The sequence below is a fragment of the Numenius arquata genome, chromosome Z (genome assembly GCF_964106895.1).
Source record: "Numenius arquata chromosome Z, bNumArq3.hap1.1, whole genome shotgun sequence".
Taxonomy (NCBI): domain Eukaryota; kingdom Metazoa; phylum Chordata; class Aves; order Charadriiformes; family Scolopacidae; genus Numenius; species Numenius arquata.
Genome location: NC_133616.1, coordinates 16,455,878 through 16,478,531, shown reverse-complemented (window position 1 = coordinate 16,478,531; position 22,654 = coordinate 16,455,878). Strand labels below are relative to the sequence as shown.

General features: G+C 43.0%; 1 protein-coding gene across 2 annotated transcripts; it reads right to left on the bottom strand.

Moving 5' to 3' along the window:
* Positions 1-546: 546 nt before the first annotated feature.
* On the bottom strand, positions 547-19,976 carry NIM1K (NIM1 serine/threonine protein kinase). Of its 2 annotated transcripts, XM_074166704.1 has the most exons (4): positions 19,759-19,976; positions 8,828-9,818; positions 3,424-3,692; positions 547-1,405 (listed from the first exon to the last, which is right to left on the bottom strand). In XM_074166704.1, the coding sequence occupies exons 2-4, from the start codon at positions 9,117-9,119 to the stop codon at positions 656-658; spliced, it is 1,311 nt and encodes a 436-aa protein (XP_074022805.1). In that variant the 5' UTR covers positions 9,120-9,818; positions 19,759-19,976; the 3' UTR covers positions 547-655. The 2 variants fall into 2 exon arrangements, with proteins under 2 accessions (XP_074022805.1, XP_074022806.1); XM_074166705.1 differs by lacking the exon at positions 19,759-19,976 and having other exon boundaries at positions 8,828-10,009.
* Between the last annotated feature and the right edge of the window lie 2,678 nt (positions 19,977-22,654).

The following is a 22,654-nucleotide window of genomic DNA, read 5'->3' as shown; positions in this document are numbered from 1 at the left end:
CTTAAGTCTTTATTGGAGTGCAAGCAGTTCTAGGCTGCCAGAATCGTGCAGGCGGTAGAAGGTGAGAGGACGGTAGCCCAGCCAGCTGCACACTGGGAATGGCAATCCCACACGCGGGGCTGAAGCAGCATCTAGGAACTCTGGTCAACAACAGCATTGCTGTTTCTTTAAATAAAAATTATGTACATTTTATCATGTTTAATTTGCTGAAGAAGTTTTAAAGGAGAATTTGCAGTTGTTTAGATTATGGTCTGGTTTCTGCTTAAATTTAGTTCTCTGCAAAAACTGTCCTGGTTTGCAGTGGTGTCAAGCTGAGGTACAACTTTCTGAGAAGTTAGCTGTTACATGCCTGTACTGAGAGTCTCCCAAGTGTGTTAAATCAATACTATTTGATCTTTAACAGAAAGATCACCTCCACTAATGATCCCTTGCCCATTTCACTTACTTGGGGTTCCTGCACTGGCTATACCTTGTCTCTGGGGGAAGGGACAAACAAACGCTCTGTATTTGAGCGCTTCACTGTGACTTGAGAAATGCAAAGGAGATGAGGCATTTTTAGTTTATTCAGAAGTTACAAAAAATGTAACACCAGAACTCGTGAAGAGTGAATAAAACCCTTTGTTAAACGTGCTGAGCATAAAGCCTGCAGTGCAACTTACAAAATAGAGCACAGCTTGGATGTGTGCTTCATCCCGCTGTAGGAACTGATTCCTCTCCTCAAGTCTTGTTCTTTGGGGTCTGGATGGGACATGATAGGAACGCACTCAAGTGCCCTTTTCTTCTGTACTTTGTGCAAAATAATTCTGTAGACTCCTGTTATGGAGCTGTGCGAGTCTCTTCCCCGGTTATTTTGAATGTGCTCTTCTGTGATTCCCAGATCTGCCAGAATATTTTTCACTTCCATTTCTTCCTCTTTGAGAGTACTGGTGTCTGATAAGTACTTTGGATCCAGTTTAAACGGCTGCAGAGGTTTGGGGTACTGTATTCCTTGCATCCACTCGCTGTTCATAATAAGTTTGATGGAGTATCGTTCGGTTGGGACTGGCTGGAGGATTCCTTTTATCAGTTTCTGGCAAGCTTCTGACAGGCAGGGAGGCAAACTGTATGTCCCTTCAAGAATGCACTTTTTTAGTTTGGCCACTGTATCTGCCCGAAATGGCATGATACCCGTCGTCATGAAGTATAACAGGATTCCCAGTGCCCAGATGTCTACGTAGATGCCAACATAGTTTTCATCTCGGAAGAGTTCGGGGGCAGCATAAGGAGGAGAGCCGCAGAAAGTGTTTAAAGTTTCATCTCTTTTACTTAATGTGCTGAATCCGAAGTCTCCTACCTTAACACAGGTGTTACTGGTGTAGAAGACATTTTCTGCTTTCAAGTCCCGGTGAATGATATTGTGCTCGTGCTGGAGAAGAAGAAAATTTGATATTAGCTTGTTCACAGGAAAGTTCTTGAGTGACTAGCTGGTGTCATTGATTAACTACCACACGGGAAGAAGGGAGTTATCTTGGACCAAGTCAGAAATAAGCATCGAAGACTTAAAGTATTTAAACAAATTTAACTTAATTCTCTACTGATACAAAAACAATAGCATAGGTGCAGAAGATGGGAAGAATAATGCTGGGGTTTTTTTAAGAATAGCAGTCTCGTGCTAACTAATATAAATTATTTTCATGAAACAGATTTGTGATGGCATCATGGCTAACCGTACACGACTAGGTATCTTCATGTGCAAAATCTGTATCACTTCAGATTTCAGAACACTTGCTTTTGCAATGACTACATTTCTGTCATGATGTAAGTAACAAAAAATAATTTCTTTTTAACTAATTCCATTTTTTTATATATTGTAAGCTTGTGGACTTACAACATAAAAGAATTTAGTTCACCAAGTGAACATAATTGCAGATAAAGTAGGTTGCTAAAATTCTGGTGTGTGATCTAATGTCCTGTGAGGAACTGGTGGTGCCAGAAGAAACGGACTATGGGCTTGTGCCTTGTGGTGTTTCATGTTGTTGCAAGACACCAAGTTCAGTGATGTCCTCTAGTTTCCGAAATCTAAAATGAATACATACACGGTGACTTGTACTTTTTTTCCCTTGGAAATGGCAAGTGGTAGCCAAGGACAGAAACTGATTTTGTTCTGCTTAGTGTCGATATACCTGTCTTGATTAGGTAAGGGTTTAGCTTCATCTTTGAAATGGGGTATGGATGCGTTTGAGCACTCTCTGCCTTGCCCTTTAAAGTGACAAGGGGCATGTATCTGGGGGCAAATAAGGAAACCCTTAAAATGGTCATCAGTAACAGGCAGGGATCTTCTGTCCTCGTGTGGACTGGCAGCAGTGAGATGTGATTTAAGTAGCCCGGATTTGATGGCTTAGCAAAAGTAAAATGTTTTGCAGGAGCGTATTTGCACAAGTGAAGAGGTTGACCAGCTTGGTAGTCTGGGTTTAATGATAAGAAAAAACTCAATCTTGCAACATTAAGTATCAGTAGCTGCTGAGTATGTGTCCTATGGAAAAGGTGTTGAAGCTCATCCATCAGTTACAGGACTTAGGATAATTTTGTCAAAATATCTAAAAATAAAAGCTGTTTCTATATATGCCAGGAGCAGTTTGTAATGAGTTTCTAGGTGTCTGACCTGGGAACATCCTTGCTTTTACCCTCACCTGAGGCTGTTACATGGCAGGAGAGTATAAGCCACCGGAGGGCACCCTGAGCCAACTTTAACAAATACTCCTTTCACATCTCAGACTTGCAGAACAGTCTTCCTGTGTTTTTTATGCTGGTGTTTGAAGGAGCTGTAGTTACTGTGCAAGGTTCAGAGGAGATGGTACCAAAGTAGTTAATTGCTCCTTTTCTGCCTTTATAAGATGGTTTGAGCTCTACGCAAATAACACCACCCTTGGCAAGGGGAAGCGACTTACTGGGTGTTAACTTCACAGATTTGTGCCAAAGGGAGGACCGGGAATTAACCATCTTAAGTGCCAGTCTCCCACACTCATTCATAAGCAAACGGTATGTTTGCAACACCTAACAAGCCTCTTCTCTGGAACACTTTGTTCTATTGGAAGAGTGACTGATCCTGTGTTTTTAAATAGCTGGAAGGAAGAAATGAAGCTTTGTTAGCTGGTGCCTACAGAAACTTAAAGCAGACAGGAGAAGGCTGTTGCTAAAGGGATGGTTCCACCCACCAGGTGTTCCCTGTGCAGTCTTCTCACAAAAGCTGTCAACAGAGAGGCAGTAATTTGAGGTGGAAGTGAAAACTCTCTCAGATGCCTTAAGACAGCTCTTCTCTAGCAGTTTTGCTCTTCAGAATTGTGGGCCTGAAATCTTGGTAACTAGCTGAAAACCAACAGATGCATCCAGCAAATCTGCTAGAGTAGTAAGGGGCAATGTGCCTGTGGAAGAAGAGCAACTTACCATGTGCTTCACCGCAGACACAATCTGGGAGAAGATTATTTTACACTCCGTTTCTAGCAGCTTCCCTTCTGTGCTGACTTTAGTGAAGAGCTCCCCACCTCCTGCGTACTCCATTACCAGGTGCAGTTTTGAGAGTGTCTCCACCACTTCGTACAGCCTGATGATATTTGGGTGGTGCAGTTTTTCCATGCTGGATATCTCGCGAGACAGCAAACGTTGAGTCTTCCGGTCTAGCTTTGTCTTGTCCAAAATCTTAATAGCAACTTTCTCTGAAAAGAAGAACACTCGTCCCTGTTGTTAAGGGCAGTAGGTACAAACGGTAATACTATTTACTTACAAGGATGCTTGGTTATAGAAGCGCAATAGGATTTCACCTCTGATGGGTATAAGCCAAGCTGCAGAGACCTGCGAAGCCCTGTAGTCTTTCATGCACACCCTTTCCGTTGCCCCTGTCCGTCTACAGCATCCTGCTGACTGCTGGGGCAGCGAAAGGCTGGCAGAGTATCGCAAGGGCTGAGTAACCATCTCCTGTCTCCGTGTGCTCTGCTGCTGCCGGGCTAGTTCCTCTCTGATGGCCGCAGCTGCGGCCCCTGCTTTCCGTGCCTAACGCTGGTAACGAAAGTCTGCGCTTTCTCCTCCGTCGTTAGCAGCTCGGTGCCCCTCAGGGGAGCTAGGCCCTGAGCCTGCTACTTGCCGACTGACGGAGGTGTCAAATTTAGGTGCTTTGTTTCAGAGCAGACAGACGAACCCTGGGGGTAATTTAGGGGCTCTGCCTATGGTCCTGCAAGGTGATAACGGAGAGGCGTTTTTAAGTTGGTGCGACTTACAGAACGCTTCCCTAACTTCTTATCCCATACCCCCACGAGTTCTCAGTTACCAAAATCAGCGCTGTAGAGGTTTGTCTTTCTCAGGATAGGTGTGCCAGTTTTTCCAACACGTTCATGTATGAGTAGTTCTTGGTACTGTACAGAATACAGGAAGAGGACATTTTTATGTCTACATGCCACAGTGGGCCATGAATCCACATCACACACAGACTTTATTCTGAGGAAGGGAAAAAAACAGTGAAGCAGAATAAGTTAAAGGAACCCTGTAAGAGAGCAAATCCAGCTGTCTTAAGCTGTCCTGGTAATCCAAAGCTGCTGTTAGGCTACAGAAACACGTAGAACTTATCTATAGCGAAGCCACAGCCACAAAACACAGACAGACATCTGCAGCTGCACCACATCACCAGGGTAGCTCAGAGCAGTTATCAGGTCAATCACGATTGCCCTTATGTTTCTGTATTAATTGGTAGGTTGTGGCTTTTGTCTTCACTCTGTTGAATACAGCTGGTATTTGAAGGATTAGGCTGGTTAAAATAGGTTTACAGTGGCTTTGTATAACTTGTCAGGACAGCAAAATTAGACTGGATTGTGGCAATAAAAACAACTATTTATTCCTGGGAAGAAGTGTTGTTTTCCCAAGAATATCTTAGTCAAACATTCACAGATTTCTTAGCAATTAATTACTTTTATTGAATCATTCAGGAAAAAACTTCACCTCAGTTTCTAGTACATGGGAGTAAATTTAGAGAAAAAAAAGCCAGTATTGTTTACTTGTTTCTTTAAGAGAAGAGTGACAAGATATTACATTTGTACGTGTGTTCTGGTATAAAAGCATTGAAAGTGTTTTCACTTAATATTATGAAGCTATTTAATTCAAGGTTAGTATTTCAGCATCTCTCAAGGAGGTGTTAAGTATACATATGCACGTATCTGTACAGATCAAGAAAACTCCGTGTTTGGTATATTTACCTTTCTTAGTAACATACATGCATAAATTGATCTCCCTACTGAAGTGCAGCAGATATTCAGTGATGCTTGTGATTCAGCAGATCTGATTCCTGTGAAAGGTGCTGAATGATCCCCTGATATGCCTCTTTTCAGGAGGAGCCTGTGCTGGCTACAGGGCAGGCTTCCCCCCGCCGCTTCTCTCTGAACCTGTTCCATGCTTTCCAGTGAGCCCCTTGGGAAGGCGGGTACCTACCCCTGCGCGGTGCTGCGGTGGGGTGATGGGTCAGGAAGAAACATAGCTACTGAGCGGTTACAGCACAGGACACTCGGTCCTGGCAGAGCTCTGACTGCTGACCTAGGGGTAAAAGACTCAAACCTTTGTCAGGTTGGTAGCGTCCTGATCACCTAAACCAGGAGGAAAGAGCATCAGCTCTCAGTGGGTAACATTTGCACCCCTAAATTCTTAGATATCACAGGGATAACAGTTCTTACAATCTTAACTATGTGATGGCATCACTAAGTCTTGATTGATAAAGTTGGGGGCGTTTGGGCTTTACAAAAAACACTTCTAGGTTAAATTCCTTCCTTTTCCTTTTGCTGGAATCTGCTGTTACTCCTGCTGAGTTTTGCTGCAAAGTTTTAAAAGGAAGCAGGGCAGGGGGGGAAATGTTTAGCACTGAAGGGCCCGATCCTGTCCACACACTCCCATAAGTCAGGACCGAGCTCCTTTAAATCTACATCCTTGCAGTTGCATATGCATGATATGCAAAGGAAACCAGCCCACCTAAAGTGTAAAAACCTGACACCCTCCTTTTCTTTTTTAAAGTCATTCCCTCTCCTTCCAAAAACCACTTGCTTTACAAATCCTGTGTTACCCTTGCATAGCAACCATGCTGAACAGAATGGCATTTTCAGCAGGCAGCTTATTTACCGAAGTACTAAAACTGGCTATATGCAGTGTATGCTGAGGTTTGAAAAGAGCTAGCTGAAATCGTAGGAAGAGAAGTTAAGAAAAGGTTGAGAAATAATTTCAGGAAGAAGGGGAATATGCTCTGGTGGTGAAAGAAAACAAAATACAAACAGAACTAAGTTTAAAAAACTCCCAGAAAACTAAGTGCCTGGATGCTCCTGCCTTTGTAATTGATGTTTCACATTAGGCTGGCTTTTTACTAGCTGTAGATTTTGGATGCTTTTAATCGCATCTATTCAGCTGTGCTCTCTTACTACATTTGTCAGCTGGAAGGTATTATAAAATAAAGGTTACACAGAGCTTAGGAACCTAGTAGTCCTTAGCAAGCAACTCCGCAGGTCTCTAGAGAAAATCTCTGCCAAAATTCAAGTTAATAAAGTAGGCAATGCTCCCGAATAACCCAATACACATCACTGCACCAAAGATTTCCTGCATCCTCTCAGCAACCAAGGCAGCTCTTGTGAGAGAAACAAGATTCTTCATCTGATAGGATCCTGCAGGTTTTCCCTTTCTCCCCCTAGAAAGCTTCTTCCACATATCCTGCTGCCACAGAACAGCACACATATGTAATTGTAACAAAAGCTTATCTTGGTAAAGAACAAAATTGTTTCCTTTTTCAGTATAGGGTGACATGTAAGGAGAAAGACCATACATACTTAGAACTTAACACTATGACAGTAACTGAGGAGTTGAACATCTGCCTGACACAGACACCTCCCCCTGCAACCGGGACCCAAACAGCATTAATAATGAAGCCTTTGTATTTTATAATCAGCAAAAAGAAAAAGACTTGTACTCATTAGCACTGCGCAGGAACATCACTTCATTACCAACACAACGATGCTTATCTACTGGAAAAAACAGAATCCTCTTTGTGGTTGGTGTTGGGGGGGGTGTGTGTGTGGGTGTGTGTGTGTATGCATGTGCTCATGGGCGTGCGCACGTGTGCATGTTCCTATTCTGTCTGCATACTGTATTTTACGAGGACAGATAAGCTCACAGGCAGAGATGAGTCAGAAGATGTTTATGCTTCATCCTTCCTTCCTCATGACAGTTGCAAACTTAGTATCAAGAAATGAACTCCTTGCCCAGTGAACAGTTTAACCAAAAACATCTACTAACAAAAGAAAAATAATTCGAGAGTTCTCTGATGAAAAAAAGAACCTTTACAAGAAAAAAAATTATGATTTTGGTATTAGTTTGTCCAAGCTTACTGTATTCACTGAAGTTCAAAATTTTTCAATCAGCTCTATTCAAATGCTGAAGCAACCTGTCTCCTAAGTAAGTTCAATAGGTAAAGGTTCATCCAGATCAAATTTATAACTTCCTTTCATTAGCATTCCTCCTGTTCCCAGTACAGAAGCAGCATTTCCTCCAAGAGTATGCACAAGACAGTTTTCTCTGGAAAAAAAAATAATCACAGAACAGAAGAGGAAATAACTTGCTGTGGGCCAAGTAGAACAGAGATGCTTCTCTGAAACAAGCAAAACCAAAAAATCCACACCCAGTTAAAGCAGCCCTTAGGCGTAGGCAGGCTTAAATTTGGAAGAAAAATAAATACCATCAGTTCCCCATTTTGATTCCCAGTGCAATGACTGCTGCCCATGAGGGATAGATGTGAGCTTCCACACCTCCACAGGCTGGGCAGAAAGAGGTGCGTAGAGAAAATAACAACAGATAATACGGCATGAAGGCTTTGGGGTGTATCTCGTTCTCTCACCTGTGAGATGATGGAAGAAGAGTCAGTCAAACTGGAAAGGAAAGACTATGAGAAAAAAACCAAGATAGTAGTGTACAAAGATGAGGGGGAAACTAGTCATCCCTGAGGGAAAACAAGAACAGTTTTTGTTATTGTCAGACAGTCAGAGACAAGAAGAAACAGGACAGATGAAGACAAGTTCTTAATTATACCTATAACTGAAGTGTTTGCTGCAGTTACCTAGCCTTCCTAGTTCTTCCTAGAAGCAGCATATAGGGTGCTCTTCTGTACTTAAAAATAGAGAAATAATTGACAATTCAACACAAACCCTGCTTTGGCTGTACCAGAGCTCGTTTCCCTGCACCTGCTCAGCCCACACCTGTAGCCCTGTCCCAGCTTTTCACAGTGATGAACCACCTGCAAATGAGCCCGTAAAGCAGCCACAAAATTTCTCACCAAAATTGCTGTGACCAAATAAAAGCTTCATCCATGCCAGGGAAATTTGCGCTGAGCTTAGGAGACCAAGGAAGCCTTGCTAACCCCGTCTGGGGGTGGGAGCAGGCCTCACCAGGCTGCCCCGGGGGTCTGCCACCTCCAGCCCTGCAGTCGGTGAGCTGGGGCAGGGGAGAGGGCAGGACAGGCCGAGCTGCAGGAGGGGAGGAACAACACCATGCTTCAAAGTGTGGAGTGTCTGAGCCATGGGATGAGATGTGTTAACTCCATGAAGTGCAGAGGTGAACTTTTCTTGCAATAGCTGCCGTCTGGTTTCTTTAAAGCCTAATCCAAACCTGGGCATTTATCTGTGACCCTGCCTATAGATTCACTCAACAACAACAAGAACAAAGACACATATGCAAGTATTTAAGGTTCACACAGCATCTTTCTTGCCAAAGAGGTCCATTTGCAAACACATGGAACTAGGATGTTCAACACGCAGGCGACCCACACAGCGGTGCCTACCTTTGGTTAGGGAATGAATTCCAAGCTTCACTTGCGAGAAATTCCCACTTCCTATTTCTCCTCTGACTCGATAGAAGCCAATTCTCTTCCCCAGGGTTAATTCTTTCACCACTTTTTCATTCTGGGACATATCCTGCATCAGTTTCTCAAATGGGGTCAGCCTGTGCTGCCTGCCCTCTTCATCTCCTCCATAGCACTCCGTGTGCCCATCGTCTTCTCCGCTGTCCTCACGATGCCACCGTGAATAGCGGTGTTTTCCAGAACTTCCTCCATCCACATAGCCTGTTGTCATAGTCTATAGGGTAATCACTTCCCCATTTAACAAGATGTCCTGGTAAGGAGTTTAAATGAAACAATTCTGTATGAATATGCAATCCTGCACATAGTGGACACTGCAACAAACTTGGGAAAAAAAGCAGCTTACTGAAATTCCAAGGATTAGTTTGGAAATTTCTTCAAAGACAAATCTGGCATCTCTGCATATTGGAGTTCTGTTGAAAATCAGAGAGAAAACTGGAAGCTGTTTACATCCACCTCTCACTAACAGATTTAGTATGTCAGTATCTTCAGCTACAGGGTAAAAGAGGTTTTGCAATTAAAACTGTAAACTTTGTGCAAGAAAGCAGTGAGTTGCTGACTGTCTATGCAGTACATTTGACACATGCAAAACATTTGACGCGAAGTTTCAGGCTTTAGCTTGCTGCTTTGAAAACTACCTTGATAGATAAAGCTCACACAAATAGCCGATTAACTACTCTCAATAAATCCAGATGCTTCCAGTTCATTTTGAATAGCTGACCTTAAAAGCGTAGTTCTCCTTGATTCTGGTACCAGTCCAAGAGATGAACGTAGGGCTTGCCTTTGATTCATTCTTCAGCCCCTGAGCTTGTCACTGCGCCTTGGAAATGTCACTGTGCCTTGAAGCCTTGCTGTAAAAAGTTTGTTGCTCCCTTGTTTCCTCCTCATGGCAGGTTTCACAAAGCAACTGATCCTGGAAGATGACAGGAAAAGCACAATCTGTGGACCAGGCAAGAGAAAGGCTGCGCCTCAGTATCCCTGCAGTCACATGGGAGGACAATACAGGATTAAGTAACTGCAATGTCACGTTAACCCTCCTTTATTTAGATGAGCTTTCTTTAACGCCTTGAGCCTTCTCAAAATTTTGCCAGACGCATGGTGTTCCTAAGCAGACAGATGAAGAAAGTCATTAAAACCTTTACATAACAGCCATACGCTTCACTAAATGACAGGACATACCACTTCACCAATTTAACTCTGTTTGGCAGCACAAAGAAGTCCTGACTCTAAACGCACAAGCAATCACTTACCTTTAAAGCAGTACACCATTTTTTTTTCCTTCTTTCACCTTGAAAAATTAGCAACTGCTAATCAAGCAGCTGAGGGCGGTGAGCCGGGCAGGAAAGCTCTGAGACAGCGCAGGCGGTGGCAATGCTCATCTCCCCTGCTTTCAGGCTGCAGCACCACCTGACTGAGGAGTGCAGGAGACACCTCGCTGCCGCCCTGTATGGATTCACCAGATTGAGGGGGAGAGAATTAGACCAGTAACTCCATGCCTGGAGCTTAGGGAAGGTAGACGGTCACCTAAGGCGCCACACTAGAAGAGGGCATGTGACACTGCCAGGTGGAGCTGCCCTCTAAACCCCAATCTCCTGCGTGAGCAAGAGGACAAGAGGCCAAAGGCACCACCTAAGGGCAAAAAAAAAAAGGCAGCTGGGGACGATTTCATTAAATGGGAGTCAGAGTGGCACAGGAGCACTCAGCTGCTTCTACAGAGAGCAGCCAAGGAGACAGACCTGGTCTCCGCTCCGGGAAGCTGCTCCTTGCCCTCAGATGCATGTGAGGGATTTTGCAAGTCGCTTCTCTTCTGGCCCTGGGGAGAGGCAGGGAGCCTGGCTTCTCCTGGCTACAGGAGGCTCCGTCACTTCTCCCTGTCGCTTCTCCGAGCCAGGGATGCTTCTTACTGTGCCTGCTGCCGACACAGGGCTGACGCAGTTTATAACTGGAATGGAGGGAAAATGTACTTGTTCCATGAGGCCTTTGAACTCTTGTAACTCCTTTTGTTTTACTCCTTTTTAAAGAAAAGGGCTGTTCTCACAGTTGACAGGAAAAAAAAAAAAACAGCAAATAATTATATGTTATTCTCTGGATCTAAATAGAGCCAAAACCCTGACAAATACTGCATATGTGCAAGAACTATTGGCCAAATCCTGAAATTGTTAGGAGGGGAGAGACTGAGTGACAACTGAACAAAGCCTTCAGTATTCTCCCATCAAACCAGCCTCACTTAGCACCAAACGTTCCCTCTGACTTTATTATTCAATAGTAAGGAAGAGAAATCTACATGGAAGGACACCCCCTCTCCAAGCAAAGCAAACAGCCACCTAAACCCAGACCTTAACATTCTCTATTTGTTTTCCACCTCCATTTGGGGAAAGGATGACTTCTTGCAGGTTTGCCTGAATTTTGGCGCAGAGTTGTTTTCTGTTTTAACCTATTTCACATCACAATTTTAAGAGTATTTTAGGGTAATAAGAAACTTGTTTTATGAAACTCAACTGTATTTCACAGTTTTAATGGTGGAGACAGCGCTCTGGCAGAGCAGGGCTTTTGGAAGCCACGTCTGCTGTGCACCACCACAGCGACTCAGGTATTAGAGAGGTCAAACTCTGTTCCCATTCTGCTGTTTGGCATTGCGGAAAACAACAGCCACTCAGGTTGTCCATAGGAAAGGTGTGGAAAACTCTGTGAGCAATGTCAGAGATGCTGTGTACAAGCTACAAACTATTATTTAATTTAGTATCTTTGGATGCACAGTGACATCCTTGCCACCTTATCAAAGAATCATAGAATGGTTTGGGTTGGAAGGGACCTTAAAGATCATCGAGTTCCAATCCCCTGCCATGGCAGGGCTACCTCCCACTAGACCAGGTTGCTCAAAGCCCCATCCAGCCTGGCCTTGGACACCTCCAGGGATGGGGCATCCACAACTTCTCAGGGCAACCTGGTCCAGTGCCTCACCACCCTCACAGTAAAGAATTTCTTCCTAATATCTAATCTAAATTTCCCCTTTTTCAGTTTAAAACCATTACCCCCTGTCCTATACAAGCCCCTCCTGAATACACTTGGTGAAGGCAGAGAAGGCAGCCAGCCTTCAGTGGGCATTCAGTGTCACAGGGACTAACACATCACATGGAAATGCCAAGACCTTGTGGGGACAGGGGTGTCAAGAGAAAGGCAAAACTACATTAAGGCATCAGCACATGGCTCCTCCAGAATTTGTCCTTGCCGATTTCTCCTGGGGCTCAACGTGCTCTTTTTTAGAGCACAGCCTGCCATTAATCTCTCTTTCAGGCTTCCCACTAATTGTCAACCCTGCAATCTCCTGGCACTTGGCCAACTGGCTAGGTTTCCCCTGCCTTTTAAGATGAGCTATTTCAGTATTCCTGGTGTTAGCAGAATATACACCATCTATTTACGGCCTATGTTCCTTCCTGTAATCTAAACCAGTAGAATCCACCCTGATCATACAAAAGGGCACTGACTGTAAAAGAAAATAATTCTAAGAGAGAAGGAAGGAACAAGGAAAACAGAAGTCATGCAAATACAATGAAGGATAATGATTATTTTTTTTTTCTCCAGTCTGTCTGCCCGGTGACCTGAAAAACCTCAGGAGAACATATCTGCCCAAAATATTTCTTTAAAAAACAAAATACACAAGCAAAAGAAAAAAGACTACAAAAAGGAACACAAGACAGAGTGAATAGTTGTTTCAACCCTTTAAGACCTGTGCCAGCTCAACACTGCTGTTGTTTAACCTTGTTTTTCAAATATTTCTAGGTAGTGACATTCCGGTCCTATTCTAGTAAGTGCTAAATACCCTCAGGCTTCAGCTGCAGGCTCAGTTTAAACCCTGCATCCCAGCTCTAAGGAAATTTAGAATCAAAAGAAAAAGGATGAAACCAAAAGAAAAAAAAAAAAGAGATCACTGGATATATGGACTTCAGTTGCTAAAATCCCATCTCAGCAGGTATATACAAGTGACCTGGTTGTAAGAAACTTTGAATGGAGCACATGGAAACATAGAAGCAGCTAGACCAGGGCTCCAAACACTGTGTTTTGCAAATTAGTCTCTTTCATTAAGCCTGTCTCTTGGAGAGGCAAAAAGCCATTTAGCTTTGTGTGCTTGGACTGCTGCAGCTCTTCTTCCATGAATGAGAAAGAAGTCACACTGGATGCTCTCCTACCGCTCAAATCCTCAGAGTAACAGGGTTTGTTGTAAGGGTGCCACTGGATCCCTAGATTCACTAGAGTCCCCTTTTCAGCCCCTCTGCTGTCTAGCCTGAGGAGAGCAGGATTTTGGAGGTATTTCCCTAGGGTGAGGGATTAGCTCCATTTGTTTGACTTCCCTTGAAGAACAGCTTGTCTTCCGCTTCACAAATTACATGCACCATGAGCCAACTGTAGAACCAAACTGAATTTAAAGTAGTGGGGATTTTTTTAAAGTCACCCATAAGAAAAATACTGACCCTTTATTTCAACCATAGCTTTGAAAGTTCAGTTATTGCAAGAAAATACTAACAACCTAGTGTATTCCTATGATTAGAAGGCCTATCTTTTACAAAAGGTGAGACCCCAGCAGAACAGTGGACAAGACCTGTACCACAGACCAAACACGACACAAAAGGTCTCCTGTGCAGCCACACACCACGTTCACCAACACAGGGAAAGTAATAGCTCCACTTTTGTACTTGTGCTCAAGTAACATTAGTTCAGTGCATGGCTGTTGTGGCCAAGGGAAATCAATGTTTGCTCAAGGTTTGCCCTGAGCACGTTTTCTGGATCTGAGTAAGAAGCACTCTCAGTGTTACTTCTGTGAATGCCAGAAAAGCAAGTGACTATATAAAATATGCACCCCAGAGCTTCATGTGAGTTGTTGAAAAAAAGATTCAAACCCCACAATATGGAATTATACAGTGGTTTAGGTTGGAAGGGACTTAAAGATCATCGAGTTTCAACCCTCCTGCCATGGGGAGAGACACCTTCCACTAGCCCAGGTTGCTCAAAGCTCCATCCAGCCTGGTCTTGAACACCTCCAGGGATGGAGCATCCACAACTTCTCTGGGCAACCTGTTCCAGTGTCCCACCACCCTCATAGTAAAGAATTTCTTCCTAATATCTGATCTAAATCTCCTGTCTTTTAGTTTAAAACTGTTACCCCTCGTCCTATCACTGTATGCCCTGATCAAGAGTCTCTCCCCATCTCTCCTGTAGGCCTGGTTTAGGTATTGGAAGGCTGCTATAAGGTTTCCCCAGAATCTTCTCTGCTCCAGGCTGAACAACCCCAGCTGTCTCAGACTGTCCTCATAGCAGTGGTGCTCCAGTCCTCTGATCGTTTTCATGGCCCTCCTCCGGACCTGCTCCAACAGGTCCTTGTCCTTCCTGTGCTGAGGGCTCCAGAGCAATACGCCAGGTGGTGTCTCACCAGAGCAGAGGGGCAGAATTACCTCCCCTGATCTGCTGGCCACACTTCTTTTGATGCAGCCCAGGATATGGTTGGATTTCTGGGCTGCAAGATACAGCACAGTTGCACACACCTGTATGTTCCCAGCTCAGGTAGGAGGAAATATGACCAGTGCATTGTCTGTGGAGAGCCTCCAGAAACAACTTGCTCTCTCTGCCCAGGCCCACATGCCACCCATTTCAGTACATCCCTGAATTACTACTGTTAGTTAGCATAGCATTCAGTTTAACAATTATTGTTTGATGAAAACCAGACACGCTCAACATCATTCTTAACCTTGTAAATATCCTCGCCTAAGACAGGACATTGTTTTTCCACACATGGAATATTAACATACGCAGCAGTCCTGGCCAAGGCAATATAAAACAACACTGTACACACTTTTATAATCATGCAAGTACGAGTGCCAGATGGAAATAAGAGTTGTTTAGGACAGTGGAATGGGAGACAGGCCCTGTACAACAGACTATGCATAAGTTCTATTTACTTTTTCAGTTAAATATAAGCCTATTTGTTTAATATAAGATATATACCACGATATTCTAAGAAAAAACTGTAACATGCCTTGGAGTAAGTTACAGCACTCACTCCTTCCACCACCTCATTTAGCACATTTTAGATTGTGACAAGGCACAATGGAACCCACACATCCAGGTCACACTGTATCAGCAGATCTTCTGACAGTCTGACACAGCACCTAGGGGGCTGTCACCTTCATCTCTGCCATGGACCTCCCAGTGAGGCCACACAACGTGCAGACACGGGGTCACTCCAGTCACTGGTGGCAATAACTAGAGAGAAATCAAAGTGCTCTGCTGTCATCTGTGCACACCTTTGACAGACACAGATGCAAGACTACCTACAAGATGACAAAGTGAAAGAGAAGGCTACCAAGAAATTAATATTAAAGATCATGGACTCTATTATCTTTCCTGCTGCACATCACTTCGTGAAAGAGAACACAAACACCCTCTGCAGCTTCCGTGCAAAACCTCACTTGATGGCCGCAGCACCAAGAGGGGAAGCAGGAGGAGGTAACAAATGGTTGTATTTGTATTGACTCCTTCACCACAACAAAAGGCCTATTCTATGTGCTGCTGCCAAACCAAGAAAACAAGAAATCCTAGTGTAAAAAGGAAAAAAAAAGCTAACCAAAAATCCCCAGCTGGGAACACACTAACTCTAGTCCACAACTTATTCTACAATTGGAACTAAGAGGAGAAGACCAAGGGCTTTGAAACCTATTTAGAAGTTTAATAAGCCTGAGCTCTCCATACTGAAGCAGAATACAGGTGGATGCTTGATCAAGTGCCCCCCCCTGCAACCTCATCGGAAGGACTGAAATCCTCATCTTTTGGGTTAATCCCATATTCATTCTGGGATGGACCCCTAAAGACAAACCCAGATGTTTACCTGATGGAACTTGACCTCTCACTCAAGGACATTACCTGACCAGGCCACTCCTAGAGCCACTGACCAGAGACAGGTCAGGATCATGGAGACCACCTCTCAGCACAGGTCACTGTGGTGGAATATTATAGATCCAAGCAGGATCCTATGTTCATTTAGTCTAACTTCCCTCTCACCAAGAGCAGAGACAAGAAAGAGGAAAAACCACAGGTGTGGCCAAATCTGTGATCCACCCCTAGAAAATCTCACTATGACTTCTACTAGGTAGTCACTGGCTGTATCCAGAGAGTGCTATGACCTGGCCCACAGAGAGCCACCTAGTAGGTTGACCATCAGGCTGGGCTGCCATAAGCACACCGACCTGCCAGGCAACACCTGTACCAGCATCTACAGTAGCAGCTCAGAGGAGTCCCGCAGGGCTACTGACAGGCTATTCTGGCATCGGGGTGCCGCACACACTCACCTTTCCACCTCCCCAGAAGTTATCTGCTGACAGGCTGGAATAAGCTCTTGGACGAGGACATCAAGGACGAGATGCTGCACAGAGCCCTCAATGTTGAAAGGAACTGCCCCAATCACCACCAACACAGGTTGGGCACAGCCCAGCTGGTGGAGTCTGACATCAAACCCCCAGTGTATAGACTGTATGGGGTATATTGAAAAGAAAATAAATGCACAGCAATCAACATCACACAAACTATACTAAGCTAATACAGTAAGACCTGTGAAGTAGAAACTAAAACATGGGGGGAAAAAAAAAATCCCTTTCATCCTTTTGCAGCATTGCATGATAGAAATGGCTAGAGAGAGAATTAATTAGTCTTTGAATTGCACAGACTTGCATTAAAAGCAAAGACAAAGAAAGACTTTACTAGTAGAATCCATTGATTTCCTAGGTCTTTGAAATACATGGGAGGGATTAATTTGAAGTCTGACTGCATTTTGAAATTTACCCTCTCAAAACTTCAACCTGGCCAGTCTCTTTTATTTTGTTCCACAAGGTATAATGCAAATCCACTTTGCCATGGAATTGTTCTTCCAAGGTAAAATCAGTTTCCATTAAACACGTATTCTGAGGCAACATAAGTGCAACAAAGTATCTATTAGCCTTTTAAATAACAGGACAAAAGATACATCTGATTCAATTACTTCACTAAAAATTAATTTGATTCATAGGTTTTCAGTGAAAACAAAATAAATTATCTGGAAAAAGCAAGCTATAGTACAAGAAGTAAGAAGCAAGAAATACTTTGAGTCCCACTGAAACCACTGAGGAAATCTGCCTTTACTTATTTCAAGAAAATGGCTGTCTTTTTAGGCAGATATGCGTCGCTAAACAGATGGCCTGCAATAAAATCACCCTGCTGTTATTTGCAGGAAAGGAAAACCTAAAATGTGTTTCCATACAAAGGAAAACAGAAAATGTTCTAGTTTATGTTGCCTTTCACAGTTTTCTCTCACTATTCCCCACTTACCTATTAGATGGGCTCTAGCAATTACAAATAACTCTACTTACCTCTTATAAGGTAATCAAGTTTAGTTGCATCAATATATATGCACTCCTCAAAAGTACTGAGTAGTAAAAGGTTAAGTATTCATAAGGTAAATTTTAAATGGATCTGGGCAGAAGATAAGCAGTTGCTCTTATTTTCCAAGGAAGTATCTGGAAGGATATAAATCCTGTACTCCACTTTGAAATGCCCTTTATACTGCCTGGCATCGCCAGTTTTTCAGAATAATGTCTGAGACATTCGAGATTTATCCTGAATCGGCATTAACAAGCCACTGCATTACAGTAATTATGTGACTGAGCCTGACTGAAAGAAGGTGTAGGTGTAGATGTACAATACCCATGTAAAAGCTGCAGGAGCCATGGAGAAACAGAGCAATGCCATAAAGGCTGTCTGGTTGGTTTTAAAAAGTGCTGAAGGTTGAAGAACTATCCCTGAAAAGTGTCATTGCAACTGCTCTACCCTTACCAATTTTAAACATCCCAACGTGACTGCATTACTGAGAACTTTTAGAACATTTAGAGAAAAAAATCTAGATAGAAAGACACGTATTCGTACTTTTTATCTAATTGACAATTAGACTGGAGATCTCTAGAACCCATAACACTGAAATGGAAAACAGTCTCAGCTGTATTTCTCCAGCGATATATGAGCATGCCGCCTTCTCAGACCGACATGGTCCTCTGTCCATGCAGACCACCTGCTCCTCACACCGTCTCCTGCCTTTGAACTTGTATTTGGATACCACGTACTGACAATCTTCTGCAGCGGGCAGTGTCCTGCTACTGGGTCTGCCACCCAACCAACCTTTGCAGGCCATTGCAAGGGAATAAGCACAAACTCACCAGAACCGCTGAAGCTTCAACTAGTCCCTGGAAACTGCTTAATGCATAGTAAGTCTTCAAGACTCAGCAAGAAGCTTGGCAGGAAGCGATCTGATCTTACTTGACGGATCCTACAGGTCGTAAGTTACTAATATCTGCATATCAAAAAATGTTGCCCATTAAAGGCTCCCCTTCCACTGGAGTGAGAACAGAAGTGAAATTAGAACAGGTAGCTTTGAAACCAGCGCCTGGAGAAACAGTATAATGGGTATAACGGCAGCAAGTGGTGTTCAAGACAGTTGCACTGTCCTGACAGTTGGACTCCTGACAATTGAACTGTTCTCTCAGCTTCAGCTGCTGCGGCGCACACTAAGGATCCGAAGTGAGGGATATTAAACCAAACAAGACGGAGCACAACTCTAAATTTTAGTCTTCTTTCGCAACCTTGACTTCAATATAGCAGCTAAATACTTTCACATGGATCCTACTAAAATAAGCCTTTTTTTTTTTTTTTTTCCCTCTCTTAAACTTGTCTGGTTTTGGAGCCCTGGAAAATTCATAATATTGTCTCTGAAACCAAATATCCAAATACAGTGGTGTGTGCCGAGGAGCCTGTACCCCAACACATTTAGGCAACTGCCTTGTCCTTCTGCGAGGCTCGGCAGGGAAGCCGGGGTTTGAGGGCAGGGCAGGGCAGGGAAGGCTGCCAGCACTTGAGGGCAGGCATGGAGCAATACCCCTCTTGCTGTATTCTTGCTTCCCCTTCTTGCTCTGGGAAGGGGAACACCTCAGAGCAATACCCGGCTTGCTACAGATCCACCGACAGTCAGGGTAATGCTAAAATGCTGCTACGTCCCAAATCCCTAAAACCATCCTGCTTTTCATATCACCTTTGAACAGCAAAAGCTTTCCTGACTTGAAAGAATACTAATGTTAATAAATTTGGCTGGTATTTAATTTCTTTAGCTAACCTTATTGAGATTTGTTGAGTATCTGCCCTGGAACGCAGATTATTATTTTTTGTCAAACTGAAGACTTACATAAACTGTGTTCCATTAGAAAGAATAGGGCAAATCTGAGTATCCAGCAGCATTAGGAAACCAGGCAGTGTTCTTTCCATTTAATTTTTCTAATTAAATCCACTGGAAAAGAAATTGTTGTTCCAAAGATTTTTGGAACTGCTAAATATATATCATGTGGCATTTGAACTGCCATACAAAAGATTGTAAAATTTACCACACAGGAGACCACAAAACATCTCAAAAGCTAAGACAGATGATACTCGTTAACATTTTAATAAAATAACACATTCAATGTTCAAGTTTGGGAATCGGATTTTGACATACTTGCAAAAGTGGAAATTAAGCCTAAGCCCAACTCTAGGGTATTTCACAGACACAAATTACATTCCATGGTTTCAGGAAGCGGAGGTTCACTAATGAAGGAAAAAGCCAAGATACGCAAAAGTAGACCATAAACCAATTTTAGAACATTTTTACACCATAATCTTCCCTGCAAACACCCACTCCCCCTCATGCAGACAGTTGTATGGTGTCTATACTTTCACAACCACCATTCACATCACACAATCCAAAATCCCAAGTTAATGCAAAAGTCTATAGGTAAGACACTCCAGTTCCTCACCTTCCCTCAATTTGAAGAAATCTGCAGGAGAATTTCAGATTAGAATCCGAGAATAGAGACACGCAGGAGAGTTTATAAGCTATTCCTATTAGACTAAAGTTCTGGAATAGCAATCTATTTTTAAATAGATGACAATATAATGCTTCTAGCATTTCATTCACTGACTAATCTATACTGGATTTGCTTAGCGCTCTACCCCTTTCTAGCAGCCTTCTATCAACACAAGAAAAGGCAGTTGTCTGAGTGCAGTGGAACTCAATGAAAGGGAAGAAACTCTCTAGTTTCATTTTACTCCGTAAAGCGGGAAAAAAACGAACTAGCTCATAATTAGTGTAAAAAAAAAAAAAAAAAAGAAAACCAGAAAGAAAGATAAGATGTAGAGTCAAAATATTATGAATCTGTACTACTTTAATGGTGATAATTGCTTCAGCACAACAGATTTTTTTTCCATTTATCATTATAATGAAACTCGAAAATCTGTCGGGTGGAGGTTTTGTCAAGACACTTAAAAATGAAACTGCTGTTTAAGTGGCATGCACATGAAATTATATGCACACAAGAAAACATACTGAGACAAAAAAAAAGGCTTTAAAACCATAATGATGCTTTTGTATAATACTAAAGGCAATATATCACAGTGTCACTTGCAGTTCAAGTGATTGCATATTTAAAAATAAAAAGTTATAAGACCTCCTAAGGTTTCTGGCATAGCTTTTGTGAACAGAGGAAAATGGGAGCAAGAGATACAGAAGAACAGCCTGTTCAGATTTTCTAAACTTAGCAGGCTAACGCCACGAGGCCAGCAAGATGAAATGAGATGAGAAATGCTTAACATTGCCCTGAAATCTGAACGGAGTACAGCTGGCAGTCCAGAAGGTCACATTCTCTCAGGTCAAGCTCTGTGACTTGGCCAGGTGCTGGCCAGGACGACAGCCTGGGCACGACCAGAACCTTTTATGGCAGTAAAAGGCCAAGTTCCCATGTGATGGATGCACATCACCCCTGAGCTCAAAGGCATAATGGCAACTCTTTTCCTGAGAAGGGCACCCTTCCACCATCCTGATTATAAAAAAAATACATGGTGGAGAACTGTAAACTCAAGAACAAGATCTTCTATTCTTCACAGCAGTTTATAAATGGCATTACATCGTTTTAGCACTACAGAGCAATAGCAGAAAACAGGTCTGGAAATGAAGATGTGGAAAGAGCTGCAGTATTTGCAGTAACAGATAGCTATATTTACAGCTAAGAAGGGACTTTGACTTGTTTGATCTCCTACACCCTCAATCTAGAAACCATGTTCCATTAGGAGTCTGAAACCTCTCAGGTAGCAGATTCATGATCAGCTCCTGAAGAAGTGTATTGGAAGCAATTCTTGGAAGCAGCTCAGAGTAGACATGACACTGTCTTTAATTTTGCCTGATGACGTACCACATGTGAATGGAGTCAACACTGCCATGAGCTAGAACTGCCTGCTTTGCTGGCACTAAGCTTTTCAGCCTCTAATGTAAAGATTAACAGATTCTTTTGGCTCCTCCAAAGTTTGGTCTCTGACTGAATCTTCATCATTTACTCTCCTGTCTTTCCATGGCAGCAGCATTTCTCAATGCCACAGCACTAAGTGAGAGAGAAAAAGAAAGAAAATGCACGTCCCTTGCATCCCCTTCATAAAATTAACACTTAAATCCAGCTAATCACACCACTTAATCTGGTGACAACATGCAGAGATCAACAGGACTGGTAAGAGGTTGTTCTCATAACCTCTAAATTATATGGCTGGCTTGAACGAACAGTTTCTCATCACTGTTTACTGGAAGAAAGAACTTCATCCTTTTTTGTCTCTCATTTTTAAATCTGGGGATACCACTAACCACTTAAAAGGCAAAGACACAGTCATTTACCACAGTGATCATGATAGTACTCAACATAAAAACCAGAGAACCGTTATTCTGAAAGCCTGGTCCCATCTCAAAGCCAGCATCAACCCTATATCCTGCACCCCCTGCACTCTCCATATAGAACTCCAGAATTTTTCATAGACATGGTACAGAACTGAACATATACAACATTTGTGGGCATTGCTAAATCAAAAGCAAAGCAAAAAAGACAACGTCTCCTTCCATGCTGTGCTCTCTTCTTGTTCATGAAAATAAAATTAGATGTGCACATAGACTAATTTATTGCTCACTCTAGGCAATGTCACAGCTCCTGCTTACTGCCCCTGATGATGGTACTCCTGATACTCCTTTAAGGTGTTTTTCATATTTTTCCATTGTAAGAAACAAATGCACAAAATTACTGCTTGTATGCACAGTTCGCTTTGGCGAAGTAAATAGGTCAAGCCAACAGCTTCAGTGAGTTGTTAGTGTGTGCTTAAAATGCACACACAGGTTATGACAAAGTTTCATAAGCTCTGGGAACTGAATGTGAAAGATTGCTGGAGGAACCAGGCTGCTAACCTGATGGCTGAGATGCAAATGATGGAGTCTCATTGCTGATGAAGATGGAATCAGTTCACCTTTTCTATTTTATTACCAACATGGAATTTCTCATCATGTAAAGGAGTCTTGGCAATACATTTGTGTCATGGTTTAACCCCAGGCAGCAACTAGGACTATGCAGCTACTGGCCCACTCCTTGTGCCCTCCCCACCCCGGTAGGGTAGGGAGAAGACAGAGAAAAGGAGGGGGGAAAAAACTCGCGGGTTGACTTAAAGACAGTTTATTAGAACAGTAATGGAAGAGGAAAAAAAATTAATAATGGTAAATACAAAACACAACACAAGATGCTCTCACCACACGATGATTGACTGCCCAGCCCATCCTGAGCAGCGATTGCAGATCCCTGCCCCCTGGCCAACCCCCATTTATATACTGAGCACGACATCTATGGTTTA